Raw genomic sequence first — 17661 nt, forward strand, 5'->3', positions numbered from 1 at the left:
TCAAAAGCGTACACACATCAAACGAATGGAATACTGTCATAATCCTAACTTGGTAAAAGGCATTTTCTAAAGTAAAAATGGTTGATAAAACCTCGATGTATTGATAGCTTATCCTCTAGTTTTTATGACACTGACATGAAATTCCTTAAAATTGACACCAATAAGTAAACGAAAGAAACCAACAGGATAGATAAAAATGTCAAAAACGTTTGGTAAAAGATGAATTATTACCTGTTGAACCAGATTTGCTGGAAGCCTTTCAAAAATTGACTGCACACTTTCAAAATCTTCCTTCACTTTTTCTTTCATCTGCTGTATCTCACTGTTTACTAATTTATAGCCAATCAAATAGTACAAGTACATAATCTACAATCCAGTAACATTTGGTTAGGTCAAGTCAGTACTGTGCTATTATTTTGTATAGATTATTTTGAGAGCGGTCAAGGACAAATGTCTAACTCTTAGTTGTTTACAGAGTAGTCAAAAGGTTAACTGTTCGATAAATCAGAAAGGAATTGTGACTTGTGACAAAAGTCAATGACAGCTGAATATAAACATTTTTGGCTACGGTAGCAAAAACAGTATAAAATAAATGAAATTAAAAATAAATAGTACATTACATTGATTTTACAGAAAAGATTCATGTTCGTTTAAATGTCTGCTGGAAATATTTAAGACAATATCATTTAGCCTTAATTGTATGCCATAAAATAATCTTTGATTGATTGGGATCACACATCTAGTACCGACTGTTTGTTAAAAATTAATCATTTTCTTGACTTTTCCTGATCATCAACATTCATAAAAACATTAAAATGATTAATCGTATTGGTATACAGAAATAGTTTTAATTCATCCGAATAAAAAAAAAACATATATTCAAGCTGCTAAACTTTTTTTATCTTAAGGCTCTGGTGTCGTAAACCAGGGCATGTGTGCATCTCTGGCATTGTGGACTACAATATAATTCATGATAATTTTCTATTTAGTTGATCTTGATTATTGATAATTTATTATATCTGAAGTTTGCTTTTTGGAGTTTCCGTCTATTACAGTTTTCAAGATAAAGAGCAATTACACAAAAATTAGTAAAAAATGTAATTATAGAGCAACAAATCAATTAAGAAATAACCTGGCAATATCTACTTATTTTTAAACTTGCTTTGTGGATCCACGGGGGGTAACTTCGATATATTTTTGGTAGGGGTGTGCCATTTTTGCCTAAAAAAACGTACCCATTTTAATATAACATTCACTGAAATTTAGTACCTATAGTTATATAAATATTTAAGAAAGAATGACCTATACTTGTATACAATATTTAAAATCTGACGTTAAAACGTTATTGAAGATCAAAACAGGAGACAAATTTCCGGGGTTCATTTGGGAACTTATTTGAAAGGTGAAATTAATAATTGACCATTAATAGTGTAAGATTCTCAATAGTATATGTATATGATATGTAGATTATACCCCAAATCAATATACAGTTTTCAAACGTAAATGCATTGTAATATAGGATGTCATCAAAAAGGAGGGTCATTCTTATATAAAATCTCGCAAAATTATGACCCATACTTTTGGCACATCCCCGTATACCCAATAATTGGAAGTAAACACACCCCCCCCCCAATCCCCCTCCCCCCGTGTGTGGATCTTTCTGCTCCTATGATATCCTAGGTTTCAAAATATTTTTAATCAACTATTTACATGTATGTAAAAATTTTATTGAAAGTATTCGATCTTTTATATAGACATCACATTCAAAAATTGTGTACATGTTGATATTATTGACACACTTTAGTATTATTCAAAAAGCAAACAAAAGTAAAAAAAATAAACGAAAAAAAAAATAATAATAAAAATGCAAAAACATATTTTTAAAGTACAATATTCCAATCACAAATTTAAGCAAATTGACTCATTTGTTGATCTAGCATTGTCATTTAAGGGCAAAAATTAAAGATTGTGTCGACTGGCGAATTTTTCAATTTCGCTTACATGAAGATCTTGGTTTGCTTATCATTTATATTAAATATTTTTCTGTTATTCTAACATTGTTATCAAAATAAGAGGTAAAAAATTTAAAAAAGGGTAACATTCTTCATTTGTTCGTTTACTAAAACCGTCATTATATGCATTTGAAAGACATTCTGCAAAATCTAAACATGGATTTTGTTTATTGTTTCACAATGATTTGCATTCCTATATATACCTGTGACCATCTCTTCTTGTGTCTAATTTTTTCTTTATCTTTGAGATGCACCACAAGTTTATTCTCTCCTGGAAATGTCCATACTAAACGTCCACCATATGGAGTAGCAAGCTTGTCTGGAGGTGCAAGATTGATTGGCACCTGGTAAACGGCCCTAAATATAAGGCATCATAAGTCATTACATTCTTTTTACTCTCTTTTTCATTGTTGGACAAACACTATTTTTGCCGTGGACGCTTGACCTGTCTACAAAAATCCTGCTATATGTAGATACAATTGGTAAAGATGAATATGAAATCGTGATGTTCCGCACAATTCAAATTGGCATCATAAAACTATCTCTTTACGATCTCAAATTACCGTCACTGTTGATATTTTCTTATACGACTAAGTATGTTACCCTTAAGAAGGAATGGAAGATCTTGTACATGCTTATATTTTTTTGTACTTGCATTATAAACATTCGACACTTTTTTGTGACTAATGATCATCATTAAAATGTGATCAGACGAAAAACGTCGGTAATCTGGTGGTGCAAGGCAGATACTAGTAGTTCCCGTTAATACTCCACAAAAATTGGTAACAAATCTTAATCATAATTAAAAGAAATGATGTAAATATTTTTCATTTGGTTCTAATCAAATTAGATAAATAGGCTGCCAGATTCAATCAATGATACTATTGATCATAAATGATAGATCTTCTCTTTGATGCCAAAACACAAAAATCTTAACTACATTGATAACTGTAGAGCCTCTACAAACGATCGTTTTTTAGTTTATGTTGGTAGGCAGACATAATGGAAAATTAGGCGCTTATATTCTATAGAAATTACCTTACTGAATAATATTTCCATCTTAATAAAAGAAGCTGTGTTTAGTTGGATTTAGCTGGGTTTAACTGGCATAGGTGTGATGAGAAAATCATATTTTCCTAAACTGATTGGCTTAAGAACCAAACTGGATAAGGATCATTATGAAAAGCTATATTTAATGATCATGCCAGAGGGTAAACAAAGCCATCTGAAGCTAACTTTGACAACAGTTATAATCGTATGATCAATTAAGTATATTTGTCAAGTCAGTGTCTTTTTGTTCATCATCTCTCTCAATCTCTTGGTATACGTGTTTGTTCCAAACCGTTGCATCATTTGTCTTTCGTTCATCAATTAGTTACAGATAATATTTCAGTAAAATCTAGAATTTGAAAAGGATATACAATCTGGTTGTACATCATAGTATCAAAGGAAACACTCGGAAACACTACATACATATTTCAGGAACATGACTTGTATTTGTGTTTTTCAACTCTGGATCAAACATCTTTAACAGCAGGATACACGTTGGTTTAATAAAAGTACTCAGAATAAAAAAGAAATCAACTTTAATTGTTAGTCAGACAAAACACTGTAATGTAACACGTATTTTGCGTATTCTTTGTACTTGTACTGCTTTAAAACTGTTTTGATATGAGCGTCACTGACGAGTTTTTTGTAGACGAAACGCGTGTCTGGCGTACTAAATTATAATCCTGGTACCTTTGATAACTATTGACGAAGTCAATTGGAGAGGATTTATAGCAGGTAAAAATAAAGATGACTAATGAGTATTTGATTATTTTCAAATAAGATAATTCGAATCAACAATTTCATAAACAAAAGCGTCTAAATAAAGGCAACAGTAGTATAACTCTTTTCAAAAGTCATAATCGATTTAGAGAGAACTAATCCGGGATACCATCTAAAACCGACAGAAATACATTAAATGCAAATGGGAAACACATTACAATACTTACATGGCTGCTTCGGACATTATTTCCATTAATTGTTGAACAAACTCATTTGGTACTCGTTTCTTCCCTTCTCCTTCTTTTCCTTGTGTTGTTTCCATGGCATCATCAAACATTATATGTGCTAAGGAAAAATTATTATTGTATGTTGAATTATTTTGACAATATTTCATATCAAATGCATTTTTTTTAATTACAAGACCAAAAAAGCGAGGAGAACAATACTTAAAGAATATTCAAACTCATAATTTGGAAATAAACGGACATGAAGTCAGAAAACGATTAATCTATTGATGTGAGTAAGGAAGCCAGATACATGAACAATTATAAAAAAAAATGTCCATCAAAAAGGCCAAAACAAGACCTCTCTACTCATCTACGTTTAAGTTTCGCCTGTTAAACTTCCTGTTCAGCGTTTTAAACCTTTGTCTCTCATGACATGATATGAATGTTTATCTTAAAGCTAAATCGTTCGTATAAAGGTTCTTACTTTTTTTGACATCATGAGATGATTACAGACAGTGCATAATTGAACAGAAGTTTAAGCTTTGGAACTCTAGAATTCATTTTGTATGTTTTATATCTTTGCTAGAATGAATCATTTCACATTCTTTTCTGTGCAATAATTATTTTTAGGATTATATATCACCTCCTTTTATATAATTTATAATCTAATATAGTTTCTACCCCTACTGAAAGCTTATAAAAAAAATACTTCAGTAAAATGTATACCAAATACACTATGACTGCATTTTTATTTCGCTAGAATGTAATCTTCATCATCCGAAATCATGAACTCTTGCTCCTTTGAAATTTGCATATATAAAAAAAAAACAGATATCAACAAAATTATGTGTGTTACTCGTTTAAAAACTTGTTTAGATTTATTTTTTGTGTAAATAGCTTTAACCTTCCCTGAATGTTCAAGTAGCTTTGCATAACATTAATCTATCGATGGATAAATATACCTTCAAATTCATAGTAGTCTCTCATAACTGCTTTCTTGTCCAGTCCAGATTCAAAAACACTTTCAGTACTGGCTGATAAGGACACGTCATTCTTAGCTATAGATCGTGCAGCCTGGTCCATATCAAGTCTTCAAAATAAATTTTTCAGAGTGTTTATTAAAAGACGTTCATCACAAATATGAAATACACGTGAATGAGTTTATATACGAGTCTTTTTAATTGATTGTTGTAAAATCATTGCGCCCTCTATTTTGAGGTAATTTTATTTTTGCGTGTTTATTTTTAACATTCTATTTCTTTTCTGTATTAAAATTCATTCCAATAATTCATTTTCGCTCTGAAAAATGTATGTTTGAGCATTGTCGGATACGGTATTGGTGGGTCTTTTCATTTTGTCGTGTTTAGTCGATATTATATAGTCAAGTTCATTCTGAAGCAATGTTAACAAAACTGTACCTTCTTCGTCAAATTGTTATTCGATTGAAACGTATCTAAAAGATTTGAAACACAAGAACATTTGGTTCAAATTGTCTTACATTGATAGACTCGTTTCAAATGTTCTTAAGTTGCATGTTGGCCTTTCGAGGTTTTTTCTATGTTTCCTGGTTGCTCTCGCGGTGACATATCATCTACAATTGTACTTTTGCATATTCAAATAAGTTCTAGTGTTAAATCTTTTATATAGGTATCAATACAATAACAATTCCACGAAGATAGTTTTATTCTAAATGTCTACAGGAAAAACTTGAATATAATATATATTTCAAGAATCACACAAATGTCTTCTGTACTGTTTTATGATTTTATTTATTATATTTCTAACCTGAATAAAGTTTTAAGTATCTGTTTCATCTCTATTCTGTTTTCGTGCCACATCGTTGCACATATATATACTTTTGTTTTGACAGAATCGTCTTCTTGGTATCTATCTTCAAAATGTTTTGATTTGTGTCGTCTGCTGTGAAGAAGGGAGAGGTCAGCAACAGGACTACAGTAGTGAGGTAGAACAAACAGTCTGAAAAATATGCATGATATTTTCAAATTTAGATTTCAACTTAAAAATTACATTTAACATATAAAAGACCTTCATCTAAATATGACAGTTGTTTTTCATTCGTATGGTATGTTTGAGCTTTTTTTTTTGCCACGTGTAAAGGGAGTTTCGTTTTGAATTCCTTGATTTTTTGTATTTTGGGTTTTTTTTTAGAATCTATTATCTACTCACTTGTTAAATGACTTGAAATTATTTAATGCTCGTGTCATTTAACATATATACCGCTGACAAGAAACTTTGATTTCTGGGAGATGGGGGCAGCACGAAATAATACATAAGAATGGTATTTCTCAATTAATTCTGATAAATGTTGTGTGGATCTGATTATGACGTTAAATTTTATATTAACAATGTAACTGTCATGTACTAAAAACACAAATACTTAAAATTCAACCGTATGTAATACAAGAAGTAATTGTAACAGGATGCTGTTACGAAGTCTCCCAAACAAAGCTTCGATAACTCCCCATTCATATGGTCCCATGTTCATTTGATTTGATTTTTTGTCCCATACAAGAATATATATGGCTTACGAGTAGGGATCTCCACTATTTACAAGTTTTCAAACAGGAGGGGGTGGTGGTGAACCCCAGGGACTTTACCTACATTTCATTTGATTTGTTTTATTGTCTCCTTCAAGAAAATATATGGTTTAGGGGTGGGGATCTGGACCGTTTACAAGTTTACGAACAAGAGGGGTTGGGGTGACCCCCTATGGCATTCCCTTTTATTTCATTTGATTTGTTTTATTGTCCCCTACAAGAAAATATATGGTTTAGGGGTGGGGATCTGGACTGTTAAAAAGATTTTAGTACATTCTCAAATTGAATGGGGTGGGGGTGACCCCCAAGAACTGGTGGTGAACCCCAGGGACTTTACCTACATTTCATTTGATTTGTTTTATTGTCTCCTTCAAGAAAATATATGGTTTAGGGGTGGGGATCTGGACCGTTTACAAGTTTACGAACAAGAGGGGTTGGGGTGACCCCCTATGGCATTCCCTTTTATTTCATGTGATTTGTTTTATTGTCCCATACAAGAATATATATGGTTTAGGGGTGGGGATCTGGACTGTTTTCAAGTTTTCAAACAAGAGGGGTTGGGGTGACCCCCTAGGGACTTCCCTTTTATTTCATTTGATTTGTTTTATTGTCCCCTACAAGAATATATATGGTTTAGGGTTGGGGATCTGGACCGTTTACAAGTTTTCAACCAAGAGGGGGTGGGGTGACCCCCTAGGGACTTCCCTTTTATTTCATTTGAATTGTTTTATTATCCCCTACAAGAATATATATGGTTTAGGGGTGGGGATCTGGACCGTTTACAAGATAATAGCACATTCTCAAATTGAATGGGGTGGGGGTGACCCCCAAGAACTTCCATCTTATTTCATGTGATTTGTTTTATTGTCCCATACAAGAATATATATGGTTTAGGGGTGGGGATCTGGACTGTTTTCAAGTTTTCAAACAAGAGGGGTTGGGGTGACCCCCTAGGGACTTCCCTTTTATTTCATTTGATTTGTTTTATTGTCCCCTACAAGAATATATATGGTTTAGGGTTGGGGATCTGGACCGTTTACAAGTTTTCAACCAAGAGGGGGTGGGGTGACTCCCTAGGGACTTCCCTTTTATTTCATTTGAATTGTTTTATTATCCCCTACAAGAATATATATGGTTTAGGGGTGGGGATCTGGACCGTTTACAAGATAATAGCACATTCTCAAATTGAAGGGGTGGGGATAACCCCCCAGGGCATCCCCCTATATTTCATGTGATTTATTTTATTGTCCTATAATCATTTCTGAAGACTGTATGTATCTATCACTTATAGTTTTTAAGTTATATTCATTTAAAAAAAATTGAAAATAAAATCCCATAGGGTTCTATAGTAAAACCCTCCCTGCTTTCTACCCCCCAAAATACCCCTTAATAGACCCCAATGTACAAACAAAAGATTGGTGGCTCACCTAGACATATAAGTCTACCATTTTATGAAATCCTAAGTCAATCTGACAATCGGTTTTGGCAGAAACGCTGCGGACAAGTTCATTTTTAAAGCGGCGGAAGAAGAAGAAGAAGAAGAAGAAGAAGAAGAAGAAGAAGAAAAATAATAAGAACTGAGCAAAAACAATAAGTCTCCAAACTTTGTTTGGGAGACTTAAATATAAATTGGTCTGTTGTATTGTATTGTTTGAATTCAACATATAAAAGGTTCAGGGGTATATAGATATTGGAAGATATGATGTGAGTGCCAATGAGACAACTCTCCATCCAAATAACAATTTATAAAAGTAAACCATTATAGGTCAATGTACGGCCTTCAACACGGAGCCTTGACTCACACAGAACAACAAGTTATAAAGGGCCCCAAAATTACTAGTGTAAAACCATTCAATCGTGGGAAAACCAACGGTCTAATATATTTAAAAAAAACCTTCTTTACTTTACATTAGAAACAAAAGAGTATGCTTAATATGTTATTAAAGTAACAATTTAATGATTTTTCATAGCTATCGCATGCTTGATGAAGAATCGATGAGTATGTTGCGCAATTTATGTGGGAATTAAAAAAAAATACGCATCAGAAGAAGTTCGGATCATTTCCCTCTTTACTTATTTTTCGCACACAGGCAAATAACATATTTGGGTATGTAAACTTTGATTGCGTGTATTATAAAAAAAAACGTACATGAACTTGTCAAAATGTCATAAAGTCAACAAGTTTTATAAAAAAAAAAAAAAAAAAAAAAGGTATGGAGAATTTTTGAAAACTGATGTATATGGAATAATCTAAGAGAAACTGTCCTTAATTAATAATTGTAAATAGACAAAATGAAATACTTATTAACTATATGTCATTGCTTCTGTTGTCTTGTAGCATTTTATAATATTGTTGTAATGCATTTAAATGATTTACAAACGTCCGTTATGGTCTTGAGAAAGTAAATCTCCAACCTTCATACTTCAAATTTGATTTGAAGTTTGAAAGTTCGATTCATATGTAGAAAAATTATCCGAACGACAAGTAAGAGAAGGTTATGAATAAGCAAAATGGGTAAACTAAACGTACTGATAAATGCATTTGTTTTCATTCTTGGTCATATCAAATACTAGTAATAAAATTAACGGTACCAATTTTCTTGCACCAGTAAATTGATATTGAAATTTTGTATTGTGACATTTAATGGGTGAGATTATAAAAAATAGTATGTGCGTGAGATACAAAAACAAGTATTCACAGAACTATTTAAAGGAACTAGATTGCCGAATTAAAGATAATCCTCAACATATATCAATAATCAAATATTTTAATAAACATCTACATGAAAAAAGTGTAGACCAAGACGGTATACCGAAATTCTATTATCGAAATGAATGACATTGTTTCATTATATAACAATTTATCAGATATTCCAAAGTAGACACTTCAAAGTACATTGATTTTTAAAGTTAAAGATAAAGATAACCTCTAAGATAGAACTATATATGTTGATGTCTAATGTATAAGATAAATGTAACCTGTGATATACACGTTTGTTTGTGTTTGTGTAGCGACTTATGTATCCTAATATTTTTAATTCATGTAATTGAAGGACATGTTTCGACAAAGTTATAATAGTATCAGCAACTAAAAAAATATCTTTATATCTTTTTCCCTTTATACGAGTGAGTAGATAAATGGATCATATGTAAAAATTGTTTCTTTTTGGAGAATGATATACGACTCTTTGGCATTTACTTAGATTATATGGGTACTTTCTTAATGTTAACCTCGACATTTGAATGAATCCTTACGATAAAAATATTTGTATCCATGATTTCTCTTTCTGTATTTCAAAAGGGATATAAATTATTTATGATATTTAAACCATCTGTCTTGCGTACTTAACATACCTGCTTACAAAAACCATTCTATCATGTGACGAATACCAGATATGTCTGCAGGTCCAAAGCTGTGACAACCAAGCTATTACGAACACTACTAGCATGGTATACACCCCTGTGTCTGTTACTTCTTTTGACATAAGCGTGTTAGAAATCCAGTTTGGTTCCTTTATAATATGTGCAATAAACACTCCTGTTACATATACCGGTGTTCCAAAAGTTAAAGCTATACAAAAACATACTTTGTCCATGCAGAGTCTAGTAGATATTATTGCTCCATAGAACAGTCCAATACTCGTGAAAAAATGAATCAAAAAGGGATTAAGTAGCCAATCGTTAACAAAAGCTTTAGACGATGGAAGGTTACATGGAAGAATTGTTGTGTTTAGTAATTGGATTGTGGTGTTCTTTGATATATCTAAGCAAGGTGTAGGGACAGCAGTTGAATGTAATGCAGATAACTGTGGGGAAGAGAAAGTTTCTACTGGATTTGTAACCCCGGGAGAGAAAAATGTTGGAAAGAGAGCTATGGCTAACACCAGTCGGAATAAACTTGTCACCAATGAGGACGCTGCGTGAGTTTTTTCACGTTCTTCATAAGCAAACAGTTTTTTAAATAATTTTGACTCTCTAGAATATTTAAAGTATGTCTCAAACCATCGGACACTGAAACAAAAAGCACAGAAAATCATCAGGAATGCGTCTGTGGAAGAAATCTGGTCATTGGTCACTTTGTATATTGGAACAGCAAATAAGGCAGCCGCTTGTAAGATGATAGACAAAATGTTTAACATTTGTTTACAAACATGTCTTCCTCCTAACAAACATTTTTTCCTGTATGATATGGAATGAAGAAAAGAAGGCACTAATGGTATTCCTGACAGATAGGCACACACTTCGACAGCATTTAATAATGGCATCACCTTGAAGACTATCGTGCCAAGACAGAAGAAGTGCAGGCATTCTTTTAAAATCACCTGAAAATGTTCAAAAATCCCAAATATATATATTACGTAGTTCACTGGAATAAATGTAAGCGAATATTCATTTTTGAAGTTGTATCTTGCATTATTAGTCCGAAGTGCTTCAAAACTGATTATATGATATTTAATGTAAAAAAAAACTTTTTATATGATATTTAATGTAAAAAATCAACAACAAAAAACGTTAAAATAACGAACATTGAAGTCTTTTCATTGATATTTCGATGAGCAATGTCTTTAAAATCATAAGATATTCGTCCCAAACTTCTCACATAAAGAGGTTAGTACTGAGGGAAGAAAATGTGGAAATAGGACCAAACAACTGTATGGCAAACTTTAATTTTAGGCGTATGCGTCAGTTTAAATTCATTTATGAATTCATAGTGATTTCAGAACCGCCGCTTTTTTTTTATAAATTTCTAGATTAAAAATTCTTTTACAATACCGTTTTAATAGTTTAAAATGATTTGATAATTGTGCTATATTTGGATTTTTATTTGACAGATTGTATAAAATGGTCCTCATAAAATTTAAAAAAAACACACTTTTTATATCGTGCGCCCGAAGAGCTGTATAGATTAACATCATCAGAAACGCTCATCACCCATATTGTTTGAAGGTTCGGGTGTATAAGACCTTCAAAATTGAGGAGTTATACACGTATAAGACCAAAATCCCAAAATCCCAAAACTATTAAAGGGATGTTAATCAATTTTACAAGTATAATTTTTGCATAAGAATGATTTTAAGAATGAAACTGTCCCTTCAGGCACTGTTTCTTCAGTCAAGGAATACATAACTCGAGAAATTCGGAAAACATTGAGTTCCGGTAACCAAGAATAATGTAAAAGATTTCAGTTTTTTCTTTCATTTAATAGAAAAAATGTGCTTACTTCAAATGATGTTCAAAAGAATAACACTTTTAACCCATCAGAGAAAAGTTTATCGATCGGTACATTTTACTAAAAGTTAAGTTAGATCAGGCGTGATAGGAGAAATATTAAACAACCATTTTCAGTGAGAATCGAATGAAATATTCAATTAAATATATAATAATTGTTGTTATTAAACAATTTTTATCAACAAGATGAGTTTAATTTGATAACAATATTTATTTCTTTTATTATCATTTTATATCTTTATTTAAAATGCACTTAATATAAGATACAAACTTAGGTATTTCAGTTTTATTATGCTGATACGATTATATCATATAAATAGAGATCGAAGTTCATCATAATAGTAAAGTCGGCCAAACAGGTTCTATGAAAATTAGAAATACTTACAACAATCAACTGAATACAAGAAGGGGATTGTCTTTTCCCAAATAAAAACTGCATCAGAGATACAATAAACTTGACACCATCTGGTATAGATATGATAAAAAGGAGGAAATATGATATTGCATCTTTTTCTAAGTTTACCTGAAAAACAAAAATGTGAGGTAAAATAATCATTAAAAAACACTTTTTTGAAACAGAAACTGCAATATTCCGTATTCAAAATATTTTTTTGTGCTGCCGAGGTTGAACTCCTGACCTTTGGATGGTATAAATCTTATGTAGATTGACAATGAGACAACTCTCCAAAAGAGACCATAGAAATTAATAAATACAGGTTACAATAAGGCCTTGAAAAATCCATACAATATACCCATTCCGCTAAGTCAGCTGTTAAAGGCCACGAAATGACAAATGTACTCAGACAATTCAAACGAGAAAACAAACTATTCTCATCTAAGGAAGATATCGTCAAATAGTATACTCCTCTAAAGAATAAAATGTTTTAAAGTATACTCCATTTAGAAAGTAAATCCAAAAAATTGAAATCCACAAAAGAAGATAACGCACTAAAATTTACACCACTAAAGAATTAATGCCATAAAGTATACTCCACTAAGGAAGTAATGCTTTAAAGTATACTCCAATAAGAAAGTAATGGTCTAAAGTATACGCCACTAAGGAAGTAAGGCTCTAACGTATACCCAACTAAGGAATTAATTCCTAAAAATTTACTCCACCCATGAAGTAATGCTTTCGTTACTCTACTACGGAAGTAATGCTTTTAAGTATACACCACTAAGGAAGTAATACTCTAAAGTATACTCCACTAAGGAAGTAATGATACAAAGTATACTCCGCTAAAGAAGTAATGCTCTAAAGTATACTCTACTTAGGAAGTAATGCTATAAAGTAAACTCCACTAATGAAGGAATGCCCCAAGGTATACTCCACTTAGAAAATAATGCTCTAAAGTATGCTCCACGAAGGAAGTAATGCTCTAAAGTATACTCCACTAGGAAAGTAATGCTATAATAGTTATCAAAGGTACCAGGATTATAATTTAGTACGCCAGACTCATCAGTGACGCTCATATCAAAATATTTATAAAGCCAAACAAGTACAAAGTTGAAGAGCATTGAGGATCCAAAATTCCAAAAAGTTGTGCCAAATACGGCTAAGGTAATCTATGCCTAGAATAAGAAAATCCTTAGTTTTTCGAAAAATTCAAAGTTTTGTATACAGGAAATTTATGAAAATGACCATAAATATAAAGTATACTCCAATAAGTAAGTAATGCTCTTAAGTATACTCCCCTAATGAAGTACTGTCCTAGAGTATACGCCACTAAGGTAGTAATGCTTTAACGTATACCCAACTAAGGAAGTAATGCCCCAAAATCTACTCAACCCAGGAAGTAATGTTATAAAGTATACTCCACTAAAGAAGTAATGCTCTAAGGTATACTCCACTAAGGATGTAATGCTAAAAAGTATACTCCACTAAGCAAGTAATGCTATCAAGTATATCCCACTAAGCAAGTAATGCTATCAAGTATATCCCCTAAGGAAGTAATGCCTCAAAGTTTACTCTACTAAGAAAGTTAAAGCTATACAGTATACTCCACTAAGGAAGTTAATGCTATCAAGGACACTCCACTAAGGAGGTTAATGCTATCACGTATACTCCACTGAGGAAGTCATGATATAAAGCATACTCCATTAAGGTAGTTAATGCTATCAAGTATACTCCACTTAGGAGGTTAATGCTATCAAGTATACTCCACTTAGGAAGTTAATGCTATCAAGTATACTCCACTGAGGAAGTCATGCTATAAAGCATACTCCACTAAGGAAGTTACTGCTATCAAGTATACTCCCCTAAGGAAGTTAATGCTATCAAGTATACTCCACTAAGGAAGTTATTGCTATCAAGTATACTCCACTAAGGAAGTTAATGCTATCAAGTACACTCCACTAAGGAGGTTAATGCAATCAAGTATACTCCACTAAGGAAGTTATTGCTATCAAGTATACTCCACTAAGGAAGTTAATGCTATCAAGTACACTCCACTAAGGAGGTTAATGCTATCAAGTATACTCCACTGAGGAAGTTAATGCTATCAAGTACACTCCACTAAGGAGGTTAATGCTATAAAGCATACTCCACTAAGGAAGTTAATGCTATCAAGTATACTCCACTAAGGAAGTTACTGCTATCAAGTATACTCCATTAAGGAAGTTATTGCTATCAAGTACACTCCACTAAGGAAGTTAATGCTATCAAGTACACTCCACTAAGGAGGTTAATGCTATCAAGTATACTCCACTGAGGGAGTCATGCTATAAAGCATACTCCATTCAGGAAGTAATGTTATAATGTATACTCTACTAAAGAAGTTAATGCTATAAAATATACCCCACTAAGGAAGCCATGCTATAAGCATACTCTACTAAGGAAGTAATTTTATAAAGTATACTCCACTAAGGAAGTTAATGCTATCAAGTATACTCCACTAAGAAAGTAATGGTATAAAGTTTACTCCACTTAGTAAGTTATGTTATTATGTGTGTTATTAGTCAATGAAAGTGCTGTCCATCTTACATGAACATCCTATTGTATTACATACCTTTTACTTTTTTATGGCAGTACTTAATCGGATAGAGTCAGTCTACACCGAAGTTAGTTAGTCAATGATAATAGATTTACCACTCAGATATGCAATAAATTTTCTTGAATTAATAATGATTTAAAAGATTTTTGCACTTCGTGAACTGACTACCGGTACAAAGAAAGAAAATCAAATATTGGTATGATTCTGTATGTTGTCAACGTGATACATGGATAATGCCTTTGATTAAAATCAATGTAAGCAAATAGGTGATGTGATTTTTAAAAAAAAGTACCTTGCGTTGTGAAATATCATTCGAGGCAAACTATTTTATCACAGATTTGTGCTTCTGAATGCACTTTTCGAATGTTTTAAGTTTACGAGTTTGTATTTATTTAGTAAGGTCACACTGATATCAAATATAAACTAGCAACGCCATGGCTACAACAAAAAAGACAAACAGACAAAGAAAAGTGCACACAACACAACCGGGAAAACTGAAGACTCGTCAACACAAATCCCACTAAAAACTGGAGGTCAGGTGCGTCGGAAGGATGAGCAGATCCTGCTCCACATGTGTCATCAATCTTGATGCTCATGGCAGTACAAACCAGGTGATAACGAATGATCAGACTTAAATCTAATTGTGATGCGATTTTTTTAATATATATACACTTTGATATATTAAAGCTCATTGTATATACATTTATCATAATTTCATAGGGTAAGCACATACTGTATAATTTGTTTGGCGTTCCAGATAAAGCTGGTCTGTGAGAATCTGTAGTGCCCCTCTGGATACTATTGCACCACCAAATACCAACAGAAACAGTATGACATACACAAATAATTTCAATCCTTTAAAAATCTTATCTGATAAGCTTGATTTTCTTGTCAATCTTTGTGCTGAAACATCTTTCCTAAAGATGTCCCAGTAGTTAAATTTTCTTTGCTCATCTCTAAAACAAAAAGAAGGCTTTATTGATAGACAAAAAAAAAGCAACAAATTACTTTTTATTAAAAAATCAAAAATTAATCAGAAATAGTGCTGGTAGAAATTATTGTTAACAATATTCTTTTGTTGGTAAAAATAAAACACAGTATAAATATAAAAGTCAGTTGCGCATATTAGAAATTAAAACTTCACACACACGTCTAATTTTGGTGTCAATATTGTTTTTTTTTTATGAATTTATAGTTTATTTGTTTTAAAGTGAATTCAAAGGTATAAAATTTTGAAATGAATGAAAATTGCTACTGAATTCTTTGCTATATTTTAATCATATATTAATATTGTTCAACTCACCGTTGGTCTATTGATTCCTCCATACTGTTGTGTCAGATTACAAGGAATCTGAAAATGAAACAAGAATGAAAGATAATACCTCGTAACCAGTTTATATAAAAAAATATCTGGTTGTCTACTAAGAATTTATAAGATGTCAAACAGGAAAGGGTTCTTTATTAGATAATGCATGTAGGGTGCACTTTGTAAATACAGCTGTTTCTCAAACCACTCCTCTTTTGGGGAGATATAGAATATTTTTAGACATTTAATTTTGTTTACGTACTGGTTCCAAGTTATGATCTTTATTTTTCACCTCATAAAGACATAACTTGGGAATGTTACCAGTAAAGAGGGGAGGCAAGGGGGTACCCATAACAGCAAAACAGTGTAATTTAGGATAAATGTAATTTTAGCCAAGTGTATTAATATCCTAGGGTTAGCTAGCTTGAGACGACCTCTCACTCATGCGCAGCCTCGCAGAGATAGTGACCACATGGCATTGTGATCAGCTTTCGTAAGCATGCAGCACATTTTTTTCTTAAGCCACTCCCACCCTCCCAGTAGCATTACTAAGGGTGTTATGGTATTTTGCTTTGTTACTTTTGAACATGTATGAAATTTTTTTTTGTAGTTGAGTATTTGTAATACTTATTGTTTTATTGTATGGGGTTATTTTTTTTTATTATATCATATATCATGTACAAGGGGGGTGTTAGACTTGGGGTTACCAAGCTAATAAAATTGCCATTATATTATTTGTTGTTATCTTACACAGCCTTGTCTCACATCTGCTTGTTATTAACTAGCGAGGTAAAGTGAATTGATTTGGTGAAAAACAGATAACAAGGAATTGAAAAGGGATAATAACAGATAACAGTAAATGAAATATGAAAATAAATCTGTCCGGAACCAATCCAGTAGATGACTTGTAGATCTTAGTATATGACTTGTTGTATGGAATTAGAAAATTGTAATTTGTGTAAACAAAACGTTTCGGCTATTGAGGCAGTTCTGTTTTGGTTGATTTTTTTTTTCCGTAACTTGTACCTCCAAAAAATATAGTATGAATATTGATTTTTTCTGAACGAAATTACTAGTTTCTGTTTTTGATATAGGGATATTTTTAATCTAGGGCATTTGAGGGATCAACCTTAAATGATTTAGGTTTTTTTATTTAATTTTTGAAAATAGTGCAGCCAGTGACACTTTATTATCAATTTGATTTTTAGATTTTTTTTTCTGAAAAGCAATATATATACTTTACAAGTATAAAACAAAAATTGATGCACAATACTTTTTTTTTTATTTAATGACCTCATGATAAAACATACTTATAAAATACAAAAATACCCAGATCAGTGGAGACAGGACATGTAACTGAAACATGCATTCCAGTTATGGTTATTCTGATAATAGAAGTTGACTCAAGTGACAATTCTGATAGTATAATAGAAATTGGACCTAGTGAAAATTTGAATGACACCAAGTGAAACACCAATCATGCATCTTATGTAAAATTATGGAATATGGAAAATTTTGGTACAGCATTGGAGAAGCTGTAAGATTTTAAAAAGGGTTTTTTGTTGA

At 32.0% G+C, this 17661-nt stretch overlaps 1 protein-coding gene across 1 annotated transcript in view; it reads right to left on the minus strand.

The window, feature by feature from the left end:
• LOC134715519 (chitin synthase chs-2-like) overlaps positions 1–16139 on the minus strand; it is a 41896-nt gene extending 25757 nt beyond the window's left edge. The window contains exons 1-9 of the mRNA XM_063577745.1: positions 16093–16139; positions 15523–15745; positions 12182–12319; positions 9922–10889; positions 5795–5986; positions 4972–5099; positions 4010–4127; positions 2216–2369; positions 232–366 (exon numbers count right to left, since the gene is read on the minus strand). Of these exons, the coding sequence (XP_063433815.1) occupies positions 232–366; positions 2216–2369; positions 4010–4127; positions 4972–5099; positions 5795–5986; positions 9922–10889; positions 12182–12319; positions 15523–15745; positions 16093–16115 (2079 nt within the window). The 5' untranslated portion in view covers positions 16116–16139. The remainder of the gene's footprint in view (positions 1–231; positions 367–2215; positions 2370–4009; positions 4128–4971; positions 5100–5794; positions 5987–9921; positions 10890–12181; positions 12320–15522; positions 15746–16092) is intronic.
• Positions 16140–17661: the final 1522 nt, after the last annotated feature.

Source organism: Mytilus trossulus, chromosome 4 (genome assembly GCF_036588685.1).
Source record: "Mytilus trossulus isolate FHL-02 chromosome 4, PNRI_Mtr1.1.1.hap1, whole genome shotgun sequence".
Lineage (NCBI taxonomy): Eukaryota > Metazoa > Mollusca > Bivalvia > Mytilida > Mytilidae > Mytilus > Mytilus trossulus.